Source organism: Scatophagus argus, chromosome 11 (genome assembly GCF_020382885.2).
Source record: "Scatophagus argus isolate fScaArg1 chromosome 11, fScaArg1.pri, whole genome shotgun sequence".
NCBI classification, from domain to species: domain Eukaryota; kingdom Metazoa; phylum Chordata; class Actinopteri; family Scatophagidae; genus Scatophagus; species Scatophagus argus.
This window is the reverse complement of record NC_058503.1, coordinates 20,880,896-20,908,141: the sequence shown is the minus strand read 5'-3', so window position 1 is coordinate 20,908,141 and position 27,246 is coordinate 20,880,896. Positions and strand designations below refer to the sequence as shown.

General features: G+C 43.0%; 3 protein-coding genes across 7 annotated transcripts; 2 read left to right on the top strand and 1 right to left on the bottom strand.

The window, feature by feature from the left end:
- The first annotated feature begins 2,137 nt into the window (after positions 1 to 2,137).
- Positions 2,138 to 15,490, top strand: plcd4b (phospholipase C, delta 4b). 2 transcript variants are annotated; one of them, XM_046403362.1, is made up of 16 exons: positions 2,138 to 2,368; positions 4,763 to 4,845; positions 4,962 to 5,120; positions 5,793 to 6,021; positions 6,722 to 6,851; positions 6,998 to 7,229; positions 8,285 to 8,486; positions 8,758 to 8,902; positions 9,560 to 9,712; positions 11,281 to 11,451; positions 12,558 to 12,714; positions 12,963 to 13,079; positions 13,476 to 13,654; positions 13,753 to 13,885; positions 14,061 to 14,210; positions 14,697 to 15,490. In XM_046403362.1, the coding sequence occupies exons 2-16, from the start codon at positions 4,827 to 4,829 to the stop codon at positions 14,786 to 14,788; spliced, it is 2,268 nt and encodes a 755-aa protein (XP_046259318.1). In that variant the 5' UTR covers positions 2,138 to 2,368; positions 4,763 to 4,826; the 3' UTR covers positions 14,789 to 15,490. The 2 variants fall into 2 exon arrangements, with proteins under 2 accessions (XP_046259318.1, XP_046259319.1); XM_046403363.1 differs by lacking the exon at positions 2,138 to 2,368 and having other exon boundaries at positions 2,385 to 4,845.
- On the bottom strand, positions 15,489 to 23,775 carry znf142 (zinc finger protein 142). 4 transcript variants are annotated; one of them, XM_046403359.1, is made up of 9 exons: positions 23,442 to 23,775; positions 23,331 to 23,357; positions 22,513 to 23,004; positions 22,162 to 22,389; positions 20,660 to 21,484; positions 20,346 to 20,523; positions 17,020 to 19,879; positions 16,606 to 16,711; positions 15,489 to 16,353 (listed from the first exon to the last, which is right to left on the bottom strand). In XM_046403359.1, exons 2-9 carry the CDS (start codon positions 23,350 to 23,352, stop codon positions 15,857 to 15,859), a joined length of 5,208 nt encoding a protein of 1,735 aa, XP_046259315.1. In that variant the 5' UTR covers positions 23,353 to 23,357; positions 23,442 to 23,775; the 3' UTR covers positions 15,489 to 15,856. The 4 variants fall into 4 exon arrangements, with proteins under 4 accessions (XP_046259315.1, XP_046259316.1, XP_046259314.1 ...); XM_046403360.1 differs by having other exon boundaries at positions 23,265 to 23,357; positions 23,504 to 23,775; XM_046403358.1 differs by having other exon boundaries at positions 23,504 to 23,775.
- Positions 23,771 to 27,112, top strand: LOC124066698 (mitochondrial chaperone BCS1). Its single transcript, XM_046403367.1, has 7 exons — positions 23,771 to 24,529; positions 24,661 to 24,800; positions 24,957 to 25,151; positions 25,710 to 25,773; positions 25,875 to 26,047; positions 26,275 to 26,392; positions 26,700 to 27,112. The coding sequence occupies exons 1-7, from the start codon at positions 24,210 to 24,212 to the stop codon at positions 26,950 to 26,952; spliced, it is 1,263 nt and encodes a 420-aa protein (XP_046259323.1). The 5' UTR covers positions 23,771 to 24,209; the 3' UTR covers positions 26,953 to 27,112.
- The last annotated feature ends 134 nt before the right edge of the window (positions 27,113 to 27,246 follow it).

The following is a 27,246-nucleotide window of genomic DNA, read 5'->3' as shown; positions in this document are numbered from 1 at the left end:
GATGGATTGATTTACGCCAGTTTGTCACCTGCACACACAAGGTCGCTATTACAAGCTAAAATGTGTTTCAGGAGTGAGACTGATAGACTGTCAAATCCAATACTGACATTGATATTTGAGAATGATTTAAATCCAGTAATGATATATTGACTGTTATTTGTTAAGATGTAAATGATTCTCCCTCACATTCGGTTTGTAGTGATGAAGACATGTCTGGGTTAGGATATTTCACAATCAAACTATTGACTTCACTATTAAAACAATGACAGTATTTTTTAACAGTAAACTGAAAACAACAGAAGAAGAACATGTTAAATTTCAAAAAAAAGTTCATTAATGGCCTATAAAACATTTTATGCTGCAGTTAACTGCACTGCATTGTTTACCTGGATGCCTGTCAGAATATCAATATTGATCTATCAGTCATCAGTCAGTTTCTGCTGCTAATGTCAGCTCTGATCTTTTGCTGTGTATCACTGACTGTAACACTTCATAGTTGGAGCAGTTATTTCTTTGCTTCTTGCCTTTCAAATAAGACTTTTTAATCTTCTACATGATTGGTTTTGTCTCTTCCTGCCTGAAATCACAGTATGTCCTTCTGTATAGTTTCATGTTTTTACCGCCTTCATATTTGGTGAGCGAGTATTATGTATAGTACTTCTGTCCAGAGCGAAATGTCTCGATCAAGATATTTCATACGTAGTTTTCCACCCAAGAAGAGCTGCTTCCAGTCTCACTCGCCGGAAAGACAGCATTGATTATGAAGGCCATATTTGACTTATTGTCTCATGGAGCCAGGAGCAGGAAGGGCTATTGGAGACACTCTCATTCTCTATGTCCCCCCTCACTGTGTGGTCTGGGAGGCTAGGTGCTATCCCAGCATGCATTGAGACAAAGATGGGGAACACCTTTGGACAAATGAGTCCAAATAGTTGGACTCAATGAATTGATTCAACCTTGTATTTGAGTCTTGGCTCCAAGTACAGCAGCTCAGATGACTCACTGTGTAAATAAAGAAAAACATCCAGTTTTGTGCAAGATGGATTTTTAATTGGTGGACACTTTAGAGTTACTTTAGCTTCACTCTTTGGCTGTCAGATGAGATACTGTCTCACCTGTGCTGTCTGAGTGCTCCATCTAACACGGGCCCCGATGGGCCTTCACTTCCTGTTACTGGAACATTAACAGACTGTTGCCCCTATAGGTTCCATTATCCTAAACGACCGAGATGGACGTCATGCATAGCGGAAACACCTATGATCCATTCCATTTGTGAGCACATCTGATGCCGTGGGAGATGTTTCTAAGTGTGCATTGTGTGTTTTTGTCTGCTTGCCTTTTATAAGAGAATGAGCCACAGTAGCTAAAGTCATTATAGGTCCAGGGAGCCTTTTAAATGAGTACATTAGAGCGACTGGGCTGAGAAAAGGGTTTTTTCCTACATCTGCCAGCCAATAAAATTCTTTCATGATTTCTTTGCATGGTAGAAGAAGTTCACACCACAGTTGCTGCATATTTACATGGATGTCGAACTGCAGTGAAAGACAAATTAAAGTGAACATTATAATGAAAACTGTCTGAAGCCAGTCAGAGCTCTGCAGCACGTGGCATACAGCCAAGCTCTACAGTAGTCCTAAATCAGTTTGTGCTCAGACTGCCATCTTTTGTTAGATATCAGAGATTTTATCAAGTAAAAGAAATTATAGGAGACCCATGCTGACTTGGGATTAATCCTGCAGATGTTGACTTTTTTCAAGCACAATTTCTTATTGTGTTATGATTTGGCTTGTTTCCCCAACACAGGCGGACCTTTTCCCAGCATTGTGTTGCTTGTTATCAGTGCTGATGGAGAGACATGAAAGTCACGCTACATTCTCAATCACCCATGGGATCAAGGAGAAGGGCAGGCAGAGCAAAGCACACCAAGTGGAGTGCCCTTCACCAGATGAACCAGTGAAAAGTCTGTGTATGGCGGAGTGAGGGAGTGGCAGGAAAGGAAGGAAGGCTGGTGGTGGTGGTGGGGTGTAAGGAAGGAGGAAGAGGAGGATGAGGATGGGAATGAGGAGGGGAGGGAGCAGAGCAGAGCGTCACGGCTTGTGGCAGCAGTGACTAAGGAATCAGATTTGTGGAGAGAGGGGAGGGAGCGGGAGGCTGAGCCAGATTTCCTTTCGCATACTCCCAGTCTTTTAAAGCCCTGAGCTCATAACGGTCCCTGGACTCTCCTTGAGTCTGGATCTGAGCGCATATACACCAATCTGAATCTTCTCTTTGGCCAGCCATCCAGGGTCCCACCCCTCCCTGGGAGAGCTGTCTCCTGAAGAGAGGCCACCTCTGGAGGTCTGACTCATAATACTGAACTGTATTTTAGGTAAGTGTAACTCTATTTCTCTGTCAAGGAACAAAGCAAATTGTAGTTTGTCTCTGTCTTTTTTCTTTTGCTGCAGTTGCATACAAACTTTGCTGAGGAGATGTTTTCATGTCTCGTATCACTGCTTCTGGTGCTAATTTGCTGTGCACAGCGATGGTTTAGACTCATATGGGTTTTACTGGATGGGCACTGCCTGATCAGTTGTTTGGTGAATTCTTTGCATAACTGTGTGCAGGACAGAAATCCCACTGTACAGAGGAATGTTCCTATTATGGAAAAAAAAAACAGATTTAAACTAAACTTAGAAGCACGTGAGGCAAAAGAACAAAGCTGATGTTTTTCATGTCTCAGTTTTTTATTCCCTATTTCCATCCAGTCAAATATCCCTATTAGTCATGTGTGTGTGTGTGTGTGTGTGTGTGTGGTCAGTGATCTCTCTGAAGAGGTGGCCTTCTGTGACTCATTTGGGCTAAGCAGAGCGCCTTTCCAAAACAGTTAAGCATGGTCCCAAAAATATAAAAGCTTAATGTGACCTAATTGTAGCTTAAAAGTCTGGAGGTGAAGTATGAAGGAGGGTGTGTGTTTGTCTGTTTCACAAGCAGAGTCTGAAAAAGTCAGATGGAAAATGTCTTTCACGTGGCTCTGCAGGAAAAGTGCAAAATATAAAAGCAAATAGCTGTGGAACAAAATGAGCCTCGCCTTCATGATCAGTCTGGGTTTTTTCCAGTGGGTGGTGATATTAAATTGTGAAGCAACTGTGAATACATTCCTTGCAACATGTCAGTCATAATGTGGTGAGAAGTCAGTCTCATGTTCTCATGAACTTGTGAGGCGTGTGGGGGAGCTGGAACAAGGAGGGAGTGAAACATCAAGAACCCAAGATCTGATCTTGTTGTTTCAGGGGACAATAAGAGGAAAGGGTAGCTGTCAGACAGGAATACAGACACACAGACTCAAGAAAATCTTCCTTTTCGGGAAGTGTTTGATCATATTTATCAGAGGACAGCAGAGACAGTAGGACTGTAAGGACTGTATTAGTTTTCACCATTAAGCAGAGCACCTGCAGCGCATTTGTCTGTTTGGGTCTGTTTTTAATGGGACACATTATGTTGGATGTATGGGATGATGCAGACTGCCCAACTCTCTGAGAGACACTCATGAGTCATAAAAAGTAACTTCTTTCATAAAACAACAGTTTTGCTTAGTAGATACACACTGAGCAGATGATGTACTTCTGTAAGAGCAGCAGTATCACAATGTAAAAATACTTTTAGATGTAAAAAATTTTGACTTATCGATCCAAATATACATAAAGTGAAGAGAGATGTGATTGTTCTATTGCTGTTTTACCTTTTTGTTTGTTTGTTTATATTTATTTTATTTTATATTGCTGTGCCAGCCATAAGGTTTAAGGGTTTGTTTTCAAATGTGTTAAATGTTTAATATGGGTCTTTGTTTTTAGCTGCGCAGCTAAAAGGGTCAGGGGGATCTCCAGAGTCATTAGAGTTCATCATGAGGGAACCATGATTGTTAATACCAAATGTAAGGGAAATCCATCCAATAGTTCTCAAGAGACATCAGTCAAAACCACGTTCTAGTGGTGCCAGAAGAAAAGTCACAGGATCACCAAAGTCACTGCGATGCGACTTCTGGAAACCCTGAATGTCCATATCAAATTTCATAATAATTCGAAATCCATCCAGTACAGGAAAGATTTAAGTCTGGACCAAGTTGGTGAATTGATGGACTGACAGAACAACGCGGCGGTATGTTTTTTGGATTTTCATTTTCCTAACAATTCTAATCTTATAGCGACCGCATTACAATCATGTACATAAATCAATTTTTAAAAAATCGGCTGGCCTTGATTTCTATCTGATCAGGCTGAGGCGGGCGCAGCACAGACTGCTGAGAGTGTAAGATTTTTATGAGTCAGCACACAGACTGCGGCAGCTGCCTTCCATGAGACTGTCAGTCTACTTGCAGCTAATGACTGACTAACGATTAATGTCGGCGTGAGTGGATTAAGATTAAAATGCTGACTGTGAAAATACCTTACTGGTTAGCGCGTGGAGTCCAGCACATCCTTGCAGATTGTGTCTTTCAGTATTTTGCTCAGGGATACTTCAGGGGCTCAGTGACTTACCAACAGGGGCCTGAACCCAGATCCACAGTAAGTCCCCTCACATCCCACTGCGCAACCTTTTCTGCTCCAATGAAACTCTTTCATGTCAAACAAGAGAGAACTAAATATAACTTTGAGGATGATGCTGAAAGTGTGCTCAGCAAGCCTCCTGTGGACAGTTGAAGCTTAGTGTTGTGCTGTAATCATTTGCATTTAGCTAGTTAATGTGTACATACAGCATTTACAAAATGTATTTTGTTTGGAAACAGGGAAAGCACCTGGAAGAAATCATCAGTTTCATCTGCAGCACATTTCCAGTGGCATGGTTCAAGAATGGCTCCTGAAGGCTCCCGTGAGTAAATGTTGTTTGCAGAGACTGAAGATAGAGAGCGTGTGTTCTGATGGTGTAGCAGGCTGTCTGAGGTATGACACAATCAGGACTTTTGACTTTTTGCACTAACTGATCAGGTATCCAAGATGATCCCCATGTCAAGGTGATGCTGGCAGGGTCGACGCTGAGAAAAGTCAAGTCCCGTTCATGGAAGAAGCAGAGGCATTTCCGCCTCCTTGAGGACGGCCTGACCATCTGGTACAAGTCCAGATGGGCAGGTAGAGGCCACTCCACATGTGAGTTTACCAACAGCATTGTACAAACATAGGAACTGTTGTTTTATTTGTATGATTTCATTAGCCAATCTCTGAAACCACTTTACACATGCACATATGCTTGCAGAGAGTTAAGTATGAGGATCAACATCACAGGTTAGCTTAGCTAGCATAAAGACTGAGAGGGAAACAACAATCCTGACTCTGTCCCAAGGTAACAAAAACCACCCATCGGCACCTTTGAGTTAACCCGCAAAAGCCCCAAGTTCACTCCATATCATTTTGTGCAAAGTTATTTACAATAGGGTACCAACGAAATTTTTTGCCTCAGGAGTCCCTAACAGTCCAGCTGTGGTGTAGCTTAATATAATTTGATTAGTTGTAATACAAAAACAGGAAAATAATCCAACAATAATCAGAATAAAAATAGTATAAACACTAACTATTACTTTAACACAACATTTTTCATGTTAAGGACCCTGATTCAATAAGATTTCTGCATTAAATGCTGTTTTTACAGAAACTGAGTGAAATCCTTGACCAAAATAGTCACACATTCTGTCATTGTGTCATATGTAGTAAATAATTACCCTTTTTGCTTGGGACCCCTTGAACCACTTGAGGGATCCCTGGGGGGTCCCCAGACCCCACATTGAGAAGCGCTGTGTTAACCGTACACTGATCATGTCTCAGTCTCAATCAGCGAGGTGGAGGCCGTGAGAGAGGGCCACCAGTCAGAGGTCCTGCTGAGCATTGCTGAGGAGTTCCCCGCTGACCTCTGCTTCACCTTGGTGTTTCACGGTCGCCAAGGCAACCTGGACCTGGTGGCAGAGTCGCCAGAGGAGGCCCAGGCCTGGATCCAGGGAGTGCGCAAGTTGATTCACAAGACTCAAACGATGGACGAGAAAGAGAGGCTGGACCAGTATCCTCTTAAAAAACAAACACATTTGTAGTGACATAAATAGAAATTATGGATGATAAAGAATGATGACTGATTGTTTCTATTAATGTCACAGAACTGATATTTGTGGCCTTGGAAGAACAGTGAACAAGAGTTATCAGGCAGGGTACAGTATGATGAGGAAGGAAATTATGTAACTTATCCAGGAAAAACAACAAAGCAAAATAATTGAGATAAAACCATTAAAAGGGCGGCACGGTGGTGCAGTGGTTAGCACTGTCGCCTCATAGCAAGAGGGTTCCAGGTTCGAATTTCGGTCTGGGCCCTTCTATGTGGAGTCTGCATGTTCTCCCTGTGCCTGCGTGGGTTTTCTCCGGGTACTCCGGCTTCCTCCCACAATACCAAAAACATGCACATCAGGTTAATTGGCTACTCTAAATTGCCCCTAGGTGTGAGTGTGAGAGTGTGTGGTTGTTTGTCTTTGTGTGTTGGCCCTGCGATTGGCTGGCGACCAGTCCAGGGTGTACCCCGCCTCTCGCCCGTAGTCAGCTGGGATAGGCTCCACCTCCCCCGCGACCCTGACGGATAAGCGGTATAGAAAATGGATGGATGGAAAACCATTAAAGTCTGCTCAACCCGTCAGATTGTTTCAGCTGTGGATTTTTCTCCAGCTGTTTGTGAGAGCAGTTCTGAGCTGGTGTTTCCCTCAGCATCTTCTCAGGTGGGTCTGGGACTGGTTTCAGAAAGCTGACAAAAACAAAGATGGAAAGATGAACTTCAAAGAGGTGCGGAAACTTCTGAAGATGATGAACGTAGACATGAATGAGGAACACGCTCTGCACCTCTTCACGGTGAGTGGATACTGTTGCTTCATCAGTGGAGAAAATGTGATTGAGGTAGAGTTGGCTCATTTTGCTTAAACAACTAGTTTTAAGGAGTGTGAACCATGTAGTAAAACCAAACCCATCTCAAGTGATGTATTATTTTATTTCAACAGATGGCTGACAAGTCGGAGAGTGGATCTTTGGAAATTGAGCAGTTTGTCCTCTTCTATAAGATGCTAACTCAGAGGGATGAAGTGTGGAAGGTGTTCCAGGACTACTCCGGAGATGGAGAGAAGTTAATGCTGGAGGAGCTGGAGAACTTCCTGAGGGTGGAGCAGCATGAGGGAGAGCAGAGTGCCCAGCGTGCCGCAGAGCTGATTGACCGCTATGAACCCTCTGAATCAGGTAAAGAGGGCTGACAGCAGTGCATCTTTATAAATAATACGGTACTTCAGTCTTCAGACTTCAAGAGGCCTCAAGACTTTTCTTGGACCTCAAGAGAAGTTAGCCATTGCAACAAAATGCGGTCTCACGTGATCTGTGCAATAGTAGGATTGTGCATAAGCTGTACTAATATTAAATATCATTTTAGATAAAAATCTAATGTTCTCTCAGTATTTTTCTGAGAGCAGTAGCACTTTGTTTTATTAACTTTTATGGTTTACATCCTCTTCATACATCAATATATGTGCACATCTTAATGTGATGTGTGTGTGTGTGTGTGAGAATCCTCTGGCTTTTAAGGTTTAAAATTTCAGTAATATTGCATTACTATGCAAGATGTGTTTGGACTTTCACTTATTGTTAACTTGCTTTCAATGATTAAACAAAGATAGACCAACTCTTTCCTTAGGGTTGAATGTCCAAGATGCCAAATTGTCATTACTTACTGAAATTTGTTACTCCATCTTGATCTTTATGATCTTCTAAATTGATAGATAGAATCGATTTTAGAGTGAATGATTGAACAGAGCAATGAAGTCCAGTCTAGATGGCAAATGAAAATGTTCCTGGGGATGTTAATGAAACTGAAAAACACTTACTTAAATGAAACAGTCTGGAGACGAAGTCTACAGGCGTCTGCACAATGAAATCTGTGCAGTCGTTTCAGTTAGTTTTAGACTGCATTCATAGATTTAGACAAACAAAACTCTATGCAGTTTATAGGATATATAAAGGATAATAAAGGAATCGTGTTCTTTGCTATACTAAGACCAAATGCCAATGATAATATTCCATCATTATCAATATGACAATAAGAACATGCTGATATTTACCAGGTTCACAATTATGATTTAGCATGTTAGTATGCTAATATTTGCTAATTAGCACTAAACAAAATTGCTTACAGCTCAGGCTGGGCTGTAACGTATGTGATTTTAAAGTCAAATAAAAAAAACAATAATAAAGCCTGGTTGTGCATTTGTGCTAACACCATCTCTATCCCGTCCTCTGTGCAGCCAAGAAGCAAGGCGCCATGTCGTTCGATGGCTTCCAGATGTACCTCTGCTCAAAGGAGGGCTCCATATTTAAACCTGAACATCTGGAGCTTCACCAGGACATGAGCCAACCTCTTAGCCACTACTTCATCTCCTCCTCACACAACACCTACCTGTTGGAGGATCAGCTGCGGGGACTCAGCAGCCTGGAGGCATACATCCAGTGAGTTTAGACAATCACATAAAACATACGGAAGTGAGTTTGCTGTGTTCACTGGAAAGCAACTTGACAGAGAGTTGACTTTATTTAAGGTTTAGACAAACATGAGAGCTGAGAATCACTTTGGAATAATTTTATCATGAGGTGAGGGACACAGAGGAAGGCTTCCCATAATTCATAAAAGCCTTCTTTTATAGATTAAAATGTGACACACACTTTCAGCTGAATCAAAACAATGATGTGTGTGTGTGTGTGTGTGTCTGTACGCACTTAGGGCCCTGAAGAGAGGCTGCCGATGTGTAGAGGTGGACTGCTGGGACGGCAGTGATGGTGAACCCATTGTGTATCATGGTCACACTCTTACTTCCAAGATTCTGTTTAGAGACGTAATTTCAACGCTGAAAGAATACGCCTTCAAGGTGAGGAACCCTTTTTCTGAAAAAAGATTTGTTTTGGTCAATTTACACAGAACACAAATTTGATCAGTTTGCCCTTGTGGTTTCCAAACGTGCAGCCCAGTCAAGATCTGATATTATATTTAAAAGTAAAAGTAAAATTTCTTGCTGAAACAGTTCACATGTGTTTCATATAATAACAAGGATGATTCACTAAAAAAAGATGCTGAACCACAAATGAAATTCCATTCACAGAGATGTGGCTACAAGCCACTAAAAGTGCCTGAAGAAAAGCATGGTTCTGGTAGTAAACAAACCCTTGAGAGCAGTTATAAACTGAACTCCCAGGACTGTCTGTGTGCCAGTGAAAAGTGTGAAATCCAGATGGAGAAGTTGGTAACGTTCCCTGCACATGGACTCAGATGTACCCGTGCTGGCTGAGTCACATGGAAAACAACCAGGAACTTCTCTTATGTCTCCACTCTCTTATTTTAACCCAGTCAAACCTTCCTACTCAGCTTTAGCTAAACATAATGAAGAAACAGTTTTGGGAGGATTGTGAAAACTCATGCTTAATGAAAATACTTGTGATGACTTTCATCACTGGGTTTGCTGGAGCAGATATGTCAGCATAAATAGCACAGAAAAGCTTTAAAGTGTCTTCTCCTTCCTGTTTGACAGGCATCGGACTTCCCAGTCATCCTGTCCCTGGAGAATCACTGTGGTGTGGAGCAGCAGACGGTCATGGCCCAACACCTCAGTCAGATCCTGGGTAACACGTTACTGACCACCCTGCTGGATGGGCAGATCCCTCAACAGCTTCCCTCCCCACAGGTGAGAATCCATTTGAGTTTTGTCACAAAACCTTTACAAAACAACGTAAATGCTTCAAATCCAGCAACTTCTTCTGCTTTGACAATTGAAACACTTTGTCCTGGCAGTGAATGACAAAATGAACAAAAAACAGACTATCTGACAATGTAAGGAAAACCGAACTGTTTAATATACAAATCAAAACATTGATTGAAATTTCAACCTCATAGTGAAACTAGATGAGAAGTAGTGGGATTGGCAGAGATTACAAAGGCTGTGAATGTCAGAAGCCTTCATTCAATTACCCTCAATTTGTGTTACAAAACATCATTCCAGATTCAGTGGATCTACATAAAACTCATTCAGACATGCCAGCACCACAGCTGATGGGTCAGTCCAACATGTCGAATTATCTCAACGCCTATTACATGCCATGAAATCTTATAGAGAGTGAATATACTTTAGTGACTTGTCTTTTAGTGTCACCACAGTGTTCCTATTTATGGTTTTGAGTGTTTTGAACTGTATGGGCCACTATTGGATGGGTTGCTATGGAATTTAGGACAGACACTCATGGTCCTCAGAGAATGACATGTAATATAACTTGGTGATCCTCTTAATTTCCATATGGCATCATCATCAGGTCATAATTTCAATTTGTCCAACACTTTGGTTTATAACTTATTCACTATAAGTGGAAAGACCTTGCAGGGGTGAAAAGTAAAGCCATGCGGAAGTGTCTTAAACCTGCATTCTTTCTAATGGCCAGCAGGGGGTACCTCTACTGGTTTCAAAAAGAAGTCTGAGTGTATGTGAGCTTATGAGAAAATGAGATTCTCACTCGGTTTATGACATCAGTAAACGGCTTTGTAATGAGTTTATGCCTTTAGTTGCTAGTTTCATATCTTCTTCAATATGGCATGATGTCCATATTGATAATAATGGTTGACTTCAGAGAAAAATATCTGATAAAGTGGCTACCTTTTTGACTGACAACTCGCTATAATGGCTTTTCCTTGGGTTCTGAAGCAAATCCAATCCAGATAGAGGCATAGCAATGCAAATCTTCCTCAGTGCCTCAGATGAAATGTTTCAAACAATACCCAGGGTAATCAGGGTACTACAGGTATCATTAACAATTCAGAGGCATTTTAAAGATTTATGGTTTGTGTGTGTCTTGTCATTACTCTTCCGATCCTAAAAGCTGTATAACTTCCAAACTCTTTTCCATTAGAGCACTTAGGACAATCAATGCTAACTTTATGATAAGATAAATACTATGAGGAATTCCACTGAGGATTTTGTCAATTAAATAGAGGAACATGGCTGCATTTAGTTAGAAGATAGCAAAGTGCAGGATGATGGACCACCTTCAGGAGTAGTGTGGGTACTGAGGACAGCAAGTGCTCGGACACAGTGACATCTGAGTGTCTTGTCAGTTTCTCTGCTGGGCCATCCTGCAATCCATCAGTCATTTAATCTACTTGTTTGTGCTTTCAAAGTGGAAAACATCTACAGATGAAGTGAAGCGATTATCATGCAGAGTATGAAGCAAACTGCTCACACTATTGTGTTGGTGTTCATTACAGGAACTAAAAGGAAAAATTTTGCTGAAAGCCAAGAAGATTGGCGGCCTGGAAGACTGTCTCGATGAAGCTCTCACATATGAAGTCAGCGATGAGGAGGAGACGGCCGACGGTGATGCTGAAAGTATGTCTACAGAGGACCCGCCTGCTGAGTGCCAGAACCACAGTGCCAAGGTGCATGAACTTGATGGGATTTTGCCACACTTCTTCATTCGAAGCCTTATTGCTTCTTAAGTATATAGATTTTTCTTACAGCAGGAGTGAAGTAAGACAGAAGACAGAGACGTCAGAAGTGATAGTGAATCAAGACAGAAGTGAGCTTGATAGTAAAGAGAGACAGGAAACTGGGTGGGACATATGAGACAGTGAGGCGAGACTGGGGTGAAACAAGGGAGATAGTGAACAGAAACAGGAAACAGGGATATTTAAAAGGAGAAAGATAGTTAAGTGAGAAAGAAATCAGCTTCTCCTTAGCTGTGGGAAAAACAGACCTCTGTGAACGCATGTTTGAAGATGTACGACTCCGCATTTCATATTTAACTTGGCAAGTTAGCCAAGAATGTGTGTTAACTTTGACAGTTATGTTGAGTGAATGAGCTGCCTGGTGAGGCTACAGCATTTCCCTGCTGGGCAGTTAACTGGAAGCATTTGTGGTTTTAATAATTCAATTAGAGCTGTTGAGGCAGAGAGAGGAAATTCAAATCATCCTTCCCAGAGTTCTGCTAAAGCTGATGCTGTAAAGCTTTGATTGATTTTTAACCCTGTAAATTACAAGCCTGTAATTAAATGCACAGTACGTAATTTCTGTCGCCCTCAATCCAAAAACAAAAGACACAAGCAGTGTAGGATCATGGGAGTTGTCTTCACTGTTAAACCAACAACACTGCAGATGAAAATCTAACTGATGAGACTAAGACAGAAATGTGCACAGACAAGGTAAAGCTTTGAAGTTTAATTCATGTTAAGTTTAGTCATGTTTGTCGACTTCCTTCTTCACTGTCTGACTCGCTCCTGGAAGTTTCAGGCGACCAAAGGAAATCAGAAACTCTTTCAGTCTTTCAGTTTTGTTGTCAACAAGTTATTATTTTTTCATTTCTACTCTTTTAACACTAATAAGTTTCTATTAGTGATAAACAAATTACCACACAGTTATTATATAATCAATGTGCTTTAATGTCCTGGGTTGCCTTCAAAATATATGGCCAATATTCACCCTTTGAGGTGACAGGAAAAGGTTTGTTTGTTCACTAATTTTGCATTTTATTCACCCTTTTTTGCAGAAGTCCAAGTCCAAACTGTCCAAAGAGCTGTCAGACTTGGTGGTTTACTGCAAGAGTGTGCACTTCCATGGCTTTGAGCATGCTCGTTTACACGCCAAATGCTATGAGATGTCCTCATTCTCTGAATCCAAAGCTAAAAGGCTCGCTAAGGAAACAGGTATCATGAACATGAAAAGAATGGAAAAGAGTGGGGAAATATTATATTTATATATTGGTGTATGTCACATTCCTCAGTTGAAACAATATGTCTGTTTTATTTTTTAATATATTATATGTAATCAACATAGTGGATCTCCTCAATGATAATTAAGTGTAGACAGTTAATAATTCTCTGTCATAGGCAGAGAAACAGGTGGATTTCTCTCTGTTCATGCTATAGAAATATGTTGTCTTTCTTCTCTTCAGGGACAAATTTTGTGCAGTACAACACAAGGCAGCTGAGCAGGATCTACCCCAGTGGCCTCAGGACAGACTCCTCCAACTACAACCCTCAGGAGATATGGAACATGGGCTGCCAGATAGGTGAGCGAGAAGGTCGCCCTCTGCTGGTTAAACTGAGCTTCTTCTCTGAAATCACTCAAGTTGCTATTGTTGAGGAGAGAATGATGATTGTATGGCATCCAGCTTATATCACGAGCAATTTAAACAAAAATAACAAAAAGTAAAGCACATAAGTATACTGTGTCTTTTCTGACAGTGTATTGAGGAGTAATTCTCTCTGTACATGCCCTCAGCACCAGGCCTGCCTCCCCTGCAGGGATGTTTGAGATCAGGTTCAGATACAGATGCTGACTGTTCTGGAACGACACCTGGACTCGCATGAACTTTGATAACTAGCTAGATGCTCTGGGAAATTACAGCCACTTGAAAAAAAAATCACTCCTAATTGCATTATTTCTTTTCTTCCTCTTTCCCAAGTGGCTTTAAACTTCCAGACAGCTGGTCTAGAAATGGATCTTAACGATGGGCTGTTCAGGCAGAATGGCTGCTGCGGCTACGTCCTCAAGCCGGATTTCATGAGAGATGGGAGCACTCAGTTCAGTCCAGAGAAACCAGAGGAGCGGCAGGGCTACAAACCACTTCGCTTGTCCATACAGGTTCAGAAACACACTGACGAACCATACAAGAAGAGACGAATTGTCTTAAGTTAATACCTACATTCTATATCTAACATGCAAACATGTTTGATTTTCAGGTGATCAGTGGGCAGCAGCTACCAAAGGTGAATCAGAAAGAGGGCTCTATTGTAGACCCCCTGGTCAGAGTGGAGATCTACGGAGCGCCACAGGACCAGACCAAGGAAGAGACAAGTCACATTAACAACAACGGTGAGGGTGTATTTCACATGAAACAGACATTCATTTACTTAGATGGTTTTGATGATATGGGGGCCAAGTTGTGAAAGAAAAGTTAGTACGAGTGCGAAAACATTAAGGTAACTCAATAAAGAAATGTGGGAATAAATGATATCATACTCACTCTTCTACCTTCCTGTTCCTGCAGGTTTTAACCCAGTGTGGAATGAAACTTTAAATTTTGTCATCCACGCCCCTGAGTTGGCGCTGGTTCGCTTTGTGGTCGAGGACTACGACAAGGCGTCCAGGAACGACTTCATTGGACAGTTCACTCTTCCCTTCATGAGCATCCAAGCAGGTGAGGGAAGAGTAAAGTGAGACCGCGAATTGCAGTGCTTATTTTACATGTGGATAAAAGGTCATTTTGTGTCAAATATTAGCAGCAGGGACCTGTCAACAGAAATGACTTGGTCCCAGAAAAGGTCCAGTAGATGGACCCTCTTCAGAGACATCCCTCTCTTTGCTATTATTGTCATTATCCTCATTCTCACAGGTGGCGGCTCCTTGGCTGACATTAACCCCCTCTTGGCTACTAACATTAGCTCTCATGTTTGTGACCTGGCTCGGAGCAGCTTCCTGAGCCGACTCAAAACAGTGGTCATTACATTATTATTTGAGCCTAAGGCTCTTGTCAGCTCCCACTTTTTCCTTCTCCCTCCTTTTCTGGAGTCCTGATTTAGGATTTAGGCTGGGCTCTAACACTCCCCTGCCCTTTTATTGGTGACCCTGCAGCAGCCCCAGGATTCACTCATTTCTGATCCTCTCAATGTCCGTACCTTTCCAGGATATCGTCACATACATCTGCTCTCTAAAGATGGAACAGCCATCCCTCCGTCCTCCCTCTTTGTCAGCGTCAGCATCTCAGAACTCACATGAAGAAGTCCAGGCTGAGGATATGAAGCGAAAGCTGGTCACACAAGTCTCAAAGGATGAGAAGCACCTGATCCATCCCCTTCACCAAATTCACCAGGAAATCAGACAACTACGCAGAAACAGGGACAGTTCATGTAGTTCTAAGAAAGCAAACTGTCTGTTTGTATTTATTTATATTAAATATTCGTGATTTTTAATTCAACTTTTTGTGGAAACATTACGTACAGGCTTTTCAGTGTTTATTGTCTATAAATGAAGGAACATGAAGAATTGCTGCATGTCTAAATATACCCGTTTACCTTTAAATGTACTGTATATCTTGAAGTAACAGATAACTCAGCATGTGTAGGACGTAATACAGGAACAGACATGAACATGCTGTGTATGATGTAAATGTGTGTGTATAGGCCTGTGAATATTCTCATTCATCCAGGTCATGGTTATCTCAAGGAAATTCAATCGAATGCAACTGCACTTAGTTATTTGTCTTTGAAGACGTTTCACCTCTCATCCAAGAAGCTTCATCAGTTCATGCTCGCTTGACTAGGCTGGGACTAGTCCTAAGTCCAGTTGCATTCGATTGAATTTCCTTGAGATATGTGTGTGTGTATACACTATAGGCCTGTAAATACATGCAGTACATTTTCTGAAGGGTTTCAACACCACACAGTAAAATTCAGCCATAAATAAACATTTTGGACTCTTTCACAGTTCAAGTTCATTTATTCACTTAAAGGCAGTTTTTTCACAGGACACACTTTCCTTCAGTCCAGTTTCTCACACTTGACGTTTACTGATTCGCCTTTTACAAGCTAATACAAAATATAAAATCAAGTCGTCAGGTAATACTGATGTGAAAGTTAAATTCCTTAAGGCAGTGACAGCCATCAGCAGGTGACCAGTGCACTGCACAGAAAGATAACCGCGACACTTTTGTTTTTCGCTGCCGTTTTTCAGGAGTTGAAACACAGAAAAAGTCTTTCCTCTTCTACTTCAACTCAAAAACAGGAACCAAAACTATTTCTAATTTTGCACAATTTATTTTTATGCTCTTATGATCGTGCCCTGTCTTCAGCCTCTTTGCACAACCTCTTCAACTACTTCTTCCTCCTCCTTCTCCTCCTCCATCTCTGCTGCTCTCTCATCCAGTGTCCCCCGCAAGGCTTCCTTCAGGGTCAGGCTGACTGCCTCAGAGTCCCTCACTACCCCCTGCTCCACTGACACCTCTGGATGGTGTCTCTGCAAATGTTTGGCCACCTGGAACTTCTGTTTGGCTCTGTAGGAGCAGTGGCGGCAGCAGAAAGGCTGCTGCTTGGTGTGCGAGAGGTAGTGATGTCTGAGACCGGCCGGCCACCGGAAGGCCTTGTGGCACAAGCCGCACGCGTAGGGCCGATCGTCACTGTGTTGACGCTGGTGGGTCTTCAGAATAAAACTGGTCTTGAAGGCTTTGCCGCATTTCTCGCAGATGTAAGGGCGTGCGTCACAGTGCTGCGTGTCCCGGTGGGCCCGGAGAGCATCCGCCCTGTTAGTGCGGTAGTCACATTCGTCGCAGGCGTACGGCTTGTCCCCTGCAGAAGAAGAACACACGATGCTGTTGTCCTTTTTAAACACACTTGTAAACTACATGGACAAAAACAAACTGTTCTCTAAAAAACATCCACGCAGCCAAGATATTATGTATTACTAAACTAAGTTCAGCTGATTTACAAGAATATTCTGGTTCTCATTTATAACATGATACCACAAAGTCTTGGTTCAAGTAGTTCCCTAATCTACCATAAAGTGCCAGAGTAAAATCATCAGTCACATGTGGCCTATACCTGTGTGTTTGGTCATGTGGTACTTCAGCTGAGTTGCCCACTTGCATTTGTAGCCACACTGTGGACAAAGGTACTTCCTCTCGTCTTGGTGAACCCTCATGTGAAGCTAAGAAGTTTTTAAAATACACAAAAATACAAAGGAACATTTCATTATGCTGTCAATGTCATATTTAAGTATGATTATTATACAGATCACTTTCACTTTCAAGGACCAATGCAACATATTGACTGGTATTAATTTTTTACTTAAATAAAGAAATGAACAATTTTGTTAAATACTTGGTTGCTTAAGAAATTTGTCAAAGATATGTAGTGACATTCCTTTAAAAGAAAACAATAAATAAATCTTCACATAAAACAGCACTTTTCATGGACTTTCATTTCAAAAACAACACGCTCACTCTCGAAGCTTACCTTCAACCTGGACGGATCAGTGCAGGTGTAAGTGCACCGCTCACAGCTGTAAGGCTTCTCCCCGGTGTGTATGCGAATGTGCCACGTGATCTTCTGCTTGTTCTGGGTCGAATACTCGCAGACTGTGCATTTGTACAGCCGCTTGCCTCCGTGTGAACGTAGGTGCTGCTCTAACACCAGCTGATGCCGGCAAGCAAACTGACAGGTGCTGCACCTGAGAGGCTTATCCTCGGGAGATCCCTCCTCGTGTTCATTCAGAAGGTGTTGAGCCAACAGCTGCCTTGTTTTGGTAGCAAAGGGGCACAGCTGGCACTGGTGAGCCAGGTGGCTTCTCTGATGAACCGCAAGGATTTCCTTTGTCTTAAAGGACTCCTGACAGGTGGGGCACTTTACCTGAGGGTGCTTGTTCTCTTGGTGGGTCTTCAGCGTGACCTCATTGCTACATGTGTAGTCGCACTGTTTACACGAGAAACGGACCTGGAGCTGGTGCACACGCTTACAGTGGTTTCTCAGGGCAACTTCTGAACTAAACTGAGCATCACAATGAGTGCAAGCATGGTCTAAGTCCCCCGTGTGGCATCTGAGATTGTGCCGTCTTACATCGTCAAGCGTGTAGCCACCAAAGTCACAGAGCGAGCAGGAGTGTGCTGGCTGTTTGTCGTGGATGCGCATCTTGTGCTGGCGCAGTTTGGCTGCAGCCCCGAAGGTCTTATCGCACATATTGCAGCTGTGGCGACCGATTCCTGTGTGAAGAGATTCATGCTCCTCCAAGCGATAGCGTCTTGTGGTGCTAAAAGGACAATACTGACAGCGGTGAGGTCGGGCACCTTTGTGCTTGAGCGCAACATGTTGGGCCATGCATCGTTCTTGTTTACAGGTGAAAGAACACTGCTGGCAATGTAAACGTTTAGGCTTAACAGCAGCAAGCTTTTTTCTGGTATGGGCATGCAGGGTGTGACGGATCAAAGCCGTTTTAGATTTGGCTACATATGAACATGTGTTGCACTGGACTTCACCTGGCTTTAAGCAGCCTTTCATTTCATGACTGTCCAATGCCCTTTTCTGGTTGCATTTAAATGCACAAGTTGGACAAGAGAAGGTCTGAAGTTTGTCGGAAGTTCTTTGATGGTGCTCTTCTATCAAATCCTCTTTTGCTCTGACTGACTCGTTATCACACTCATGACTATCTGTGTTCATTAAAGTGTCCCTGCAGGATGAGAGGTGTCTTTCAATCATTGCAACCCTGACTGACATAAAATTGCACAGCTTGCATTTGAATTTCCCATTATTTTCTATGTAAAGTGACTGCAGTGTAGCATTTTTTTGGTTATTGGAAGACATATGCTTTTTCGCAAGTTTGCCTTTCAAAAGTTTTTTTGTCTGAATTTTGTGTGGCTGGTGTTCTAATTCACTTGCTTCTCTGCGACAAAACTTCTGATCATTTGTGCAAATCCAATTTTGTGGTTGAAGGCCCATCTGACTGGAATGTGTTCTTTCATCCAATTGTTTGGATCCTTCCTGATCTACAATGGAGCTGTCCTCTAAAACCGAGCTTGCATTTGAAATGCCTACAAATACCCTTGTTTTTGGCCGAAGTGTTGGGCACTTCTTTGCACGGTGGCTGTCAAGGCCTCGCTTCTGTTTGAACTGTGCACCACAGTCCTGACACTTGTGTTCCTTCATCCTACTGTGGCACAAAGCCTGGCGGTGGTACTTCAAAGCAGTCTCCTTACTGGTTACATAAGGGCACTTGTCACACTGATAAATGTTTTTAGTTGGCACCACAAGCATCTGCACCCGTCCCTCCAAAACCATGGCCTCTGCTTGGTCCTTGTCGTGCTTCTTCATAGCTTTCAGACGCAGCGCGGATGAAAAACTGGAACTGATTGTTCCACCATCGTTCTCTCCCTCATGAGTTTGAATGTGACACTCCTCAGGATCAAATGGTTGGCTTGCATTAGTCAGAGGCTCATGGATGTGGTCAACATCACAGGGTTCATATTCCGGATCTGTCAAAGCTACATCGTCTTCTCCTGATGAAGACGCAGAGAACTCTGCCTTTTCTTGTGATGTGTCAGACTCATGACGGTTTGATTTGAGTGGGCTGGGAATTTGATTTGCACAGATCTCTTCCTCGTTTTGAAATGAGGGGGTCTGGTAGTCAGTGGTCGACAGTGTTGTTAAAACAAGAGTACAGTATTCCTCAGAACTGTTCACAGATGGAGGACTAACTGAAGGACGTTCATTAACAACCTGCTGAGTAACAACATCAAAAACATCCACAGAATCAACAGTTTGTGAAGCTGTTACACTTTCTTTGCTGGCACTGCGAGTTGCCGAGCCAAAAAGGTCGGACTGTTCTCGTCGAGATGATGGAGGTCCTTCAGAAGTGGACTGTTCAAACTGCTCAAGAGCTGTTGAGGATTTATTGTAAAAGTCCTGCATGAACTCAGTTGAATTCCTCTCGTTTTCCTTTGCAGCGTAGTTCTCAAGCCATGCTTTGTCCCCTGGCACATACCCATGAGCTTTCCTCTTGTGCAGGAAGAGGCTGATGTTACTGAAGGAGGAATACAAGCAGAGGGCACAGCGAAACTCTTTCAGCTTGGTATGTTTGCAGTTCTCATGGTTTTGGAGGGCTTGTCTGTAACTGGTTGTGTATGTGCAGTATTTGCACTTATAGACAGATGGTTGTTTGTCCTTTCCAGAATGTTTCGCCAACATGTGATTACGGAGCTCATATTTACGCTTGCAGGCATAAGCACAGATCTCACACATGAGTGATTTGGCCTGATGTCGCAATTTGTGGCTATTTAACTGATCCATGCGGTGGCTGCGGTAGGGACACTGATCACACTGATACCTAGGAGAGGAGAAGGGAAGTTCAGTCATAACACCAACAGTATATAAAATACTGCACCAGAGAGTTCTGTAGTACACTGTACACTGTAGTACGATTGTTGTTTCATAAAGTATAAACAAATTATGTCCAGTAGCCACAGGACACACAACCACTTAAATGCCTAGATGTTGGAGCGGCTACCTCAGTTACAAAGCGTTTGGGAAACACTGGAGACGATGTTGTGGTCATGTTTCATCCCACTAAAATCAATTACAGTATGACTGTACTTACTAACACTTAAAAGGATCGGGATGCCTCAGTACTACCACCACAGACAGAACCAAAGTAACAGGAGAATCAGAGGAACGTCAGTCACATGGTTTGTGCACAGCACTGTTACTATCAGCAAAACTCTTTGACAATTCTGTCTACTGAGCAGAGTAAATAAGGACACAGCCAATGGCTGTATGAGAAACCACTGAGGTACCTGAGGTCTCCAGCATGTTTCCTCATATGGACATTAAGATAGTGTTTCCATTTAGTCACATATCCACATTCAGTGCACATGAAGTTCTTGTCGTCTGAGTGGGTGAGCATGTGTTTAGAGAGGTAGGACTCATCTCGGCACCTAAAGTCACACAGGCTACACTTGTGTGGCTTCTCACCTATTACAGAAAGAAAAAGACTGAATGAGGAGATGTAGTGCCAAAAGTAGAAACTTTTACAAGAACAATCTAAGCAATAATCTAAAGATCAGAGGAGAAAAAAGGTTAAAACATTAAACATCTATTCCCTCCTCACCGCTGTGCATCAGCATGTGTCGCTTCAAGCCGCGTTTATGCGAGGTCACGTAGATGCACTGAGAGCAGCGATGGATCTTCTCATTGGCGTGCAAATGTCCAATGTGCTGCTCAAACTCCACGGGGTTAAATGTGACAAAGGAGCAAAAGTCACAGCAAAGCTTGTCATTTCCTGGGTGACCACGCCGCTGGTGCAGGAGGAAGACGTTCTTATTGGAGCAAGAGAAATCACACTGTGAACAGTGGTAGGCGAGGTGTGTCCGATAATGAGCCTCCATGTCCGTCTCGCTTTGAAAGATGGCACCACAGGCGTGATGGCGACATTCTAGAGCCGTGACCCCGTGCACTTCGGCGGCATGTCTAAGAAGATCTTTGCGCGAAGAACTCTGGAAAGAGCAATCCTCTTGAAAGCAGGCCAGTGGCTTACTGTCTGAGAGGATGTTGTGCGTCTTCATGTGGGCCTTAAGAGACCTGCTCTGGCAAAAGCTTTGACCACATGTGGGGCAGGGATAGCTCTGAATGTTCATGTCATCTCCTGCCCCTTCAGCGTGCACGCTGATGAGGTGGCGGCGGATTGCGTTCCGCTCCACGGCAGAATATTCACAGAAGGGGCAATGGTGAAGCTTTGCACCTGCCTCGCGGAGTCTATGTACACGCAGCTTGCTCTTGCTGGTGAAGAAACGCTTGCAGGTCGGACACTGGAGACTGGGGTCAGGAAAGTGTAAATGGAGGTGCTCCTGCAGGTGGGAGCGCATCTTGAAGCAGCGTCGGCATTTGGGGCAGGTGTGAGTGCGATAGATGTGCTCTGATCCCTCTGCAAGGTAGTCTGAAGGAAAACAATAGAAGAAATTATTTTTAAAAATAGTGACAAGGTTTGTGACAAAAGTAAGCACATTTTCCAATGACACATAAATGAAATAATTAAAACAACAGTAAAACATTTTGTTCCACTGTTCTCCGTGCTGTCAGATCAATGACGGCTGAATTCCATTTAGCTGCTTCAGTGTCAGGGCCCTGGTATTGTGTCCTCCCCTCGCACCCTTTTTTTGTCAAATGACATGTTCACCAATCACACACAGGTGTATTGTTCATAGGTCTTCATATTTTAAGCTATTCTGGGCAAACAGTAAGTCCATCAGTTAGATGTCCCATTTGAAATGGCTGTTTTACTAACCTTTAGTTAGACATTTAGTTTCTGTTGGGGCAAATCATTCATACATGGCACGTAAAATTCTCGTGCAAATGATCTCTTACTTCTTCAAGCATCTTTGTAAACGACTGTATGAATGATTGTCACATTTGGACTTACTTTATACTTACCAATCCAAACTGTCTCGTGATGTTAATACTTTAAGCAGATGTTTGCGTTTACCTTATTATTTTTGGTGCGTCTTGTTCTATTAGACTACCTGTATGTTTTAATGTCACTCCTCTGTGCTTTATTATTTCATTTAAAATTGACGCCTACTCAGTATGATGTACTAAGCAGATGGGTGTGCATACCTTTGGATGGCAGTGATGCAGTGTCCACTGCTGAAGGTCTGCCTCTTTCCATTGTTTTTCTCTTTCTTTTAATATTTTGCCTTTTTCCATCAGGCTGATCCCCACTTCGATCGACTGGTAAAGATGATACATAACCTGGATTGGATATCGGGTTTTGTTTTGGGCTGCCAGACACCTGAAGCTGGTGGCTTCCTTTAGTAGATACAGGTGTGGCTTCAGTCTCTTCCCCTATGGACAGATGTGCCAAAAACATATACTTATAGTCAGAAACAAAGCAATAGCATTACAGCCAACAAGACAAGATTTCTGCATTGTTTAACATAAAGCCATCTCCTTGCTTTGTCTGTTTACCTTGAGCGTTAGCTGGCTGATGGCTGTGCTCCGAGATGTGGTCTCTCAGGTCTTTTACATTTTGAGTGACAAACTGACACTGAAAGCAGCCAAAAGGCATGTGGTCTGGCAAGTGTCTCTCCATCTCACTTTGCGTGAGGAATGACAGTTTGCAGGACTGGAGGGTGCAAGGAACAAGAGTGAGACCATGTGTGGACATCATGTGGGTTTGATATTCTTGACGCTTGCTGCTGCTGAACTGGCAGCTTTGCTCAGTGCAGGGGAATGGACCTTTAGGGTCAGGTCCACTGTGGGTGCTTTTAAAGTGCCGTTTCAGGACACCTGACTTGGCAAAAGTCTCACTGCACTGAGAGCACTTGTATTTCCTCAATTGCTTTTTACTCACTGGAGCAGTCAGCCTATCTAAGCAGGAGTGAGAGGCAAACAAGTCTCTGTCTGAGAAAGTCTGCCCACATTTTTCACATGGTTGAGCTTCCACTGTGTCCATTGTGTCTGGAAGAACAGAACACGCAGCAGTTAGCCACAATGTAACTTAACAGCATGTTTTGTATCAATTCAATATTATTCTGGGTGGGCATGCACACATAACACTTTTATAGGTGATAGCTTTTAGTTGGCTGCTAGACATTGAACCCATATTAACCAAATGTTTATCTGTTCGGGTTCTGGAAAAAGTAAAAACACAACAGTCATGCGAAGACTGTACATGCATTGTGACCAAATAATAAACACTTGTAGTAATATACACGTACCACAAATGATCGCTTCACCGCATCAACATTCATCGACGTTACGCCACAAACACAATTTCAACCTACTGCCTGAGTTTCCGAGATCCATTCTATCTGAAAAACAGAAAACCAACCATTATTAGTTGAACAGTATCCTGCTCGTATAATTCATCTAGCGTTGTAATGCTACTTACTTACTTAGATGGCTGCCTCAACTTACAGTGGCCGAAATTTAATTTATTTTTTAATAGTAATCTCACCTGGTACCAATATTGTTCCACTCACGTCGCTGTTAAAGCTAGCTGAGCTAACGTTAGCTTCTTGTGATTTTGCTCGCAAACTGCTCAAGTTTTAGTTCCCGTTAGCAGGTAATGTCGCTGTTTCGGTCCGTATATGTCACAGTAAAATGCTCAAACTATATTATCCAATAAAATATTTATCTTAATTACTACTTATGTTGCATTGTCCGCAAAATTATGTAAAACAATAACAGTAATAAGAAAGAGGAACGAATGTTTGTACGCAGGCGAGTGGTCGGGATGATATTTTCCACACACAGGAAGTGCAGTAGAGGTCGCTGTCACTGCATAGCATCCATACATTGCACACATGGGGAGTTTAGTCGGCTGAACAGCGCTGTTTTCAAAGAAACTGTCAGTGCTTATTTGTAGTGGAAACTACGATAGTCTCCAAGATAGCCGTATGAAATGAAAACAGAGAAAGCAAGTCTGTGGGATATCAGCTAATTATATCACATGACTGGATGAATCTTTAGAAACCATCTGTTATTAGATTCACAACAGCACGTTTTTGGATCGACGGACGTCGTATGTTTTTTCAAGTCTATTTTCTGGACTTCGGCGCAGATTAAATGAGTTTACACCTTGTGTGTACCTCCGCGGACCAACAATGTGTTAGAACAGCTGTGTAGCGTAATTCCACTCAGGGCGTGCAGATAAAAGCAACATGCCCCTGTCGGACTTTCTGGACAGCCTGAAGGACAACCCGTACTTTGGGGCCGGGTTTGGACTGGTTGGCGTTGGGACAGCGTTGGCAGTGGCCAGGAAAGGTGCGCAGGTGGGGATGGTCTTCTTCCGCCGGCACTACATGATCACTCTGGAGGTCCCTAGCAGGGATAAGAGCTACCACTGGCTCCTGAGCTGGATCACCAAGCACGCCAGGCACACTCAGCACCTGAGCGTGGAGACCTCCTACCTGGCCCATGAGAGTGGACGTGTTCACACACAGTTTGACTTCCACCCAAGCCCCGGGAATCACATCATCTGGTCAGAAGATCGACTATATATTTCTCGAAATCTAGAGAGATGATGCCTGCATTTATTAATGTGCTTTATAAATGCTATTCTCTTCATCAGTAATACAGCACCTGATAACTGTATTCCATTGTGGTCTGCAGGTATGGGAGGAAGTGGATCAGGGTTGAGCGGACCAGAGAGAAGCAGATGGTGGATCTGCACACTGGAACCCCATGGGAGTCTGTAACCTTCACCGCTTTAGGCAGAGACCGACAGATTTTCTTTAATATCTTACAAGAAGGTAAAGGTTTACATCGGCCTACAGTTTGTGCCTGACACAAATTTACACTTTCAAATCTCACATATTCCTGTATGAGAACTTTGGTACGCTTGAACTGTGTTGTGTCTCTTTTCCACCGGGGCGTCATTTAGTGCAGTTGTTGATCATGTTTTACAGCGAGAGAATTGGCCCTGAAGCAGGAGGAGGGACGTACGGTGATGTACACAGCGATGGGTGCTGAGTGGAGGCCCTTTGGGTTTCCACGGCGACGCAGACCCCTCAGCTCTGTGGTCCTGGAAGCGGGTGTGGGTGAAAGGATTGTGGACGATGTGAAGGAGTTCATTGGAAACCCCAAGTGGTACACAGACAGAGGTAGATTATCCCGTCATTAGCCATGTGCTCACACCTACTCATTCATTGTATATGAATGTTGTCTTTGAGTATGACCTGGTTACGTAGTTCATGTTTTTGTGTCAGGACACTTATTGTTGTGAGGTGTTGTGCTTGTGAGCAGTGTCTGTTATTAAAAGTCTTTCTTGTTGGGGCATAATTGAGTCTTGGGCAAATGCAATTTCCCATATGGACCTGAATGCATCAACTCAGCAGAATTTCTTGTTGTTCTCAGTCAGAACTGCAGTGCCAGGACTTGAGAACAAACCACTGAAATCAACAAAAACAGAGAAATTAAACAGCAGATTTTTATACTCTACTGGCATATAAGGAAAATTCCTGTCTGGAATATGGGAAGTGGTTGCATAATTGGATAATGCTAGTAATGGTAGAAAAGTAGCATATGTACAATTTATAGTTAAACTGAATAATTTTTTCCTCAATTGTCCGCTTTAAGAAGCAGAATGTAGTCAAACTTTAAGTTATTCTGTGATGGTCATCTGTACGATCTTGTTAAATCTCTGTTGTTTGTCTCTGCAGGCATCCCCTACAGAAGAGGGTATCTGCTGTATGGCCCTCCAGGATGTGGAAAAAGCAGCTTTATGTGAGTGTGTGTTGGATTTTAAACCCTTCCTGTTTAGACTGACTGTATGTCAAGTACTTGTATATGAGTTCCTATACATATTTGTGACTCTTATATTTCAGCACGGCACTGGCGGGCGAGCTGGGCTACAGCATCTGTCTAATGAGTCTGAGTGACCGATCCCTTTCGGATGACCGTCTGAACCACCTCCTGAGTGTGGCGCCACAGCAAAGCATCATACTGTTGGAGGATGTGGATGCAGCGTTTGTCAGCCGAGACCTGCTTCCCACAGAGAGTAAGTAGCACGGAAACACCGTTTGATTGGTTTTGAATGGTACATTTCAAATCCCAGCTTACGTTAGCTGATGACATATTTTCATTGATTGGTCACCTTGTATTTTGGGCTTAGAACAGGTAGAACGAACTGCTAAGATGACTGCAGTTGTTCAGACACACCCTGTCTTTGTGTTTCTTTGTGTTTTGGGGATCCCTTTTTAAGCCCCTTTTGTCTTTACCTCCCAGACCCTCTGGCCTACCAGGGAATGGGAAGACTGACTTTTAGTGGCCTGCTCAACTCTCTGGACGGAGTGGCTTCATCTGAGGCCAGAATAGTTTTCATGACCACCAACTTCATTGACAGGTACTGTTGGAAGACAATCTGTGAACACTCTGCTCTCCTGAACCCTGTTTCCAGCCCCAAACAGCAGACAGTTAAGGTTAGCAACTAGCTGGTAAACACAGTCCAGCATTCAGTGGCAGATGGACAGAAGTTTTTCTCAGGAGTCAAAAAAAAATCAGCCGCTTGCGTTATTAATGTTAAAATGGCCGTAAAATCCTGCATGATCCGACCTGAGTGTGTTCTTTGATGTTTCACTGCTGAGTTTTGCACATATTTAGTATTTTCTGTGACCTTAAGCACCAGTCATGCTTGTAATGTCTGCACACAGGTTAGACGCAGCGCTGATCCGACCCGGCCGTGTCGACCTGAAGCAGTACATTGGTTATTGCTCTCACTGGCAGCTCTCACACATGTTCCGGCGGTTCTACCCTGACGAGCCTGCCTCAGAGGGAGAGCGGTTCGCGGAGCGTGCGCTGGCCACACACTCGGAGATCAGCGCTGCTCAGGTCCAAGGACACTTTCTGCTGCACAAGATGGACCCTGCAGGATCTATAGACAATGTTGCCCAAATGAAAGAATGACAGGAGTGGAAGGCGTTTGGAGATTCATTGCTGAATGAAGAGAAACATTTGTCATTTTTACACTTCCTGTTTAAGTTATGGTATGACATGTGCATCGATGCCACAGACTGTATATGCCGTTTATGGTTGATACCAAATAAATCAATTTCTGGTCAGTGCATTCCATCATGTAAAAGGCTTCTTCTGTAGAGCTGATCAATGGGCAGGAGTAAAGGAGGTTCTCAGTCCACAGGCGTAGTTTAAATGCACAGACAAAGGTTTTGCCACCGCGAAATACAGCTCATTAAAATTATA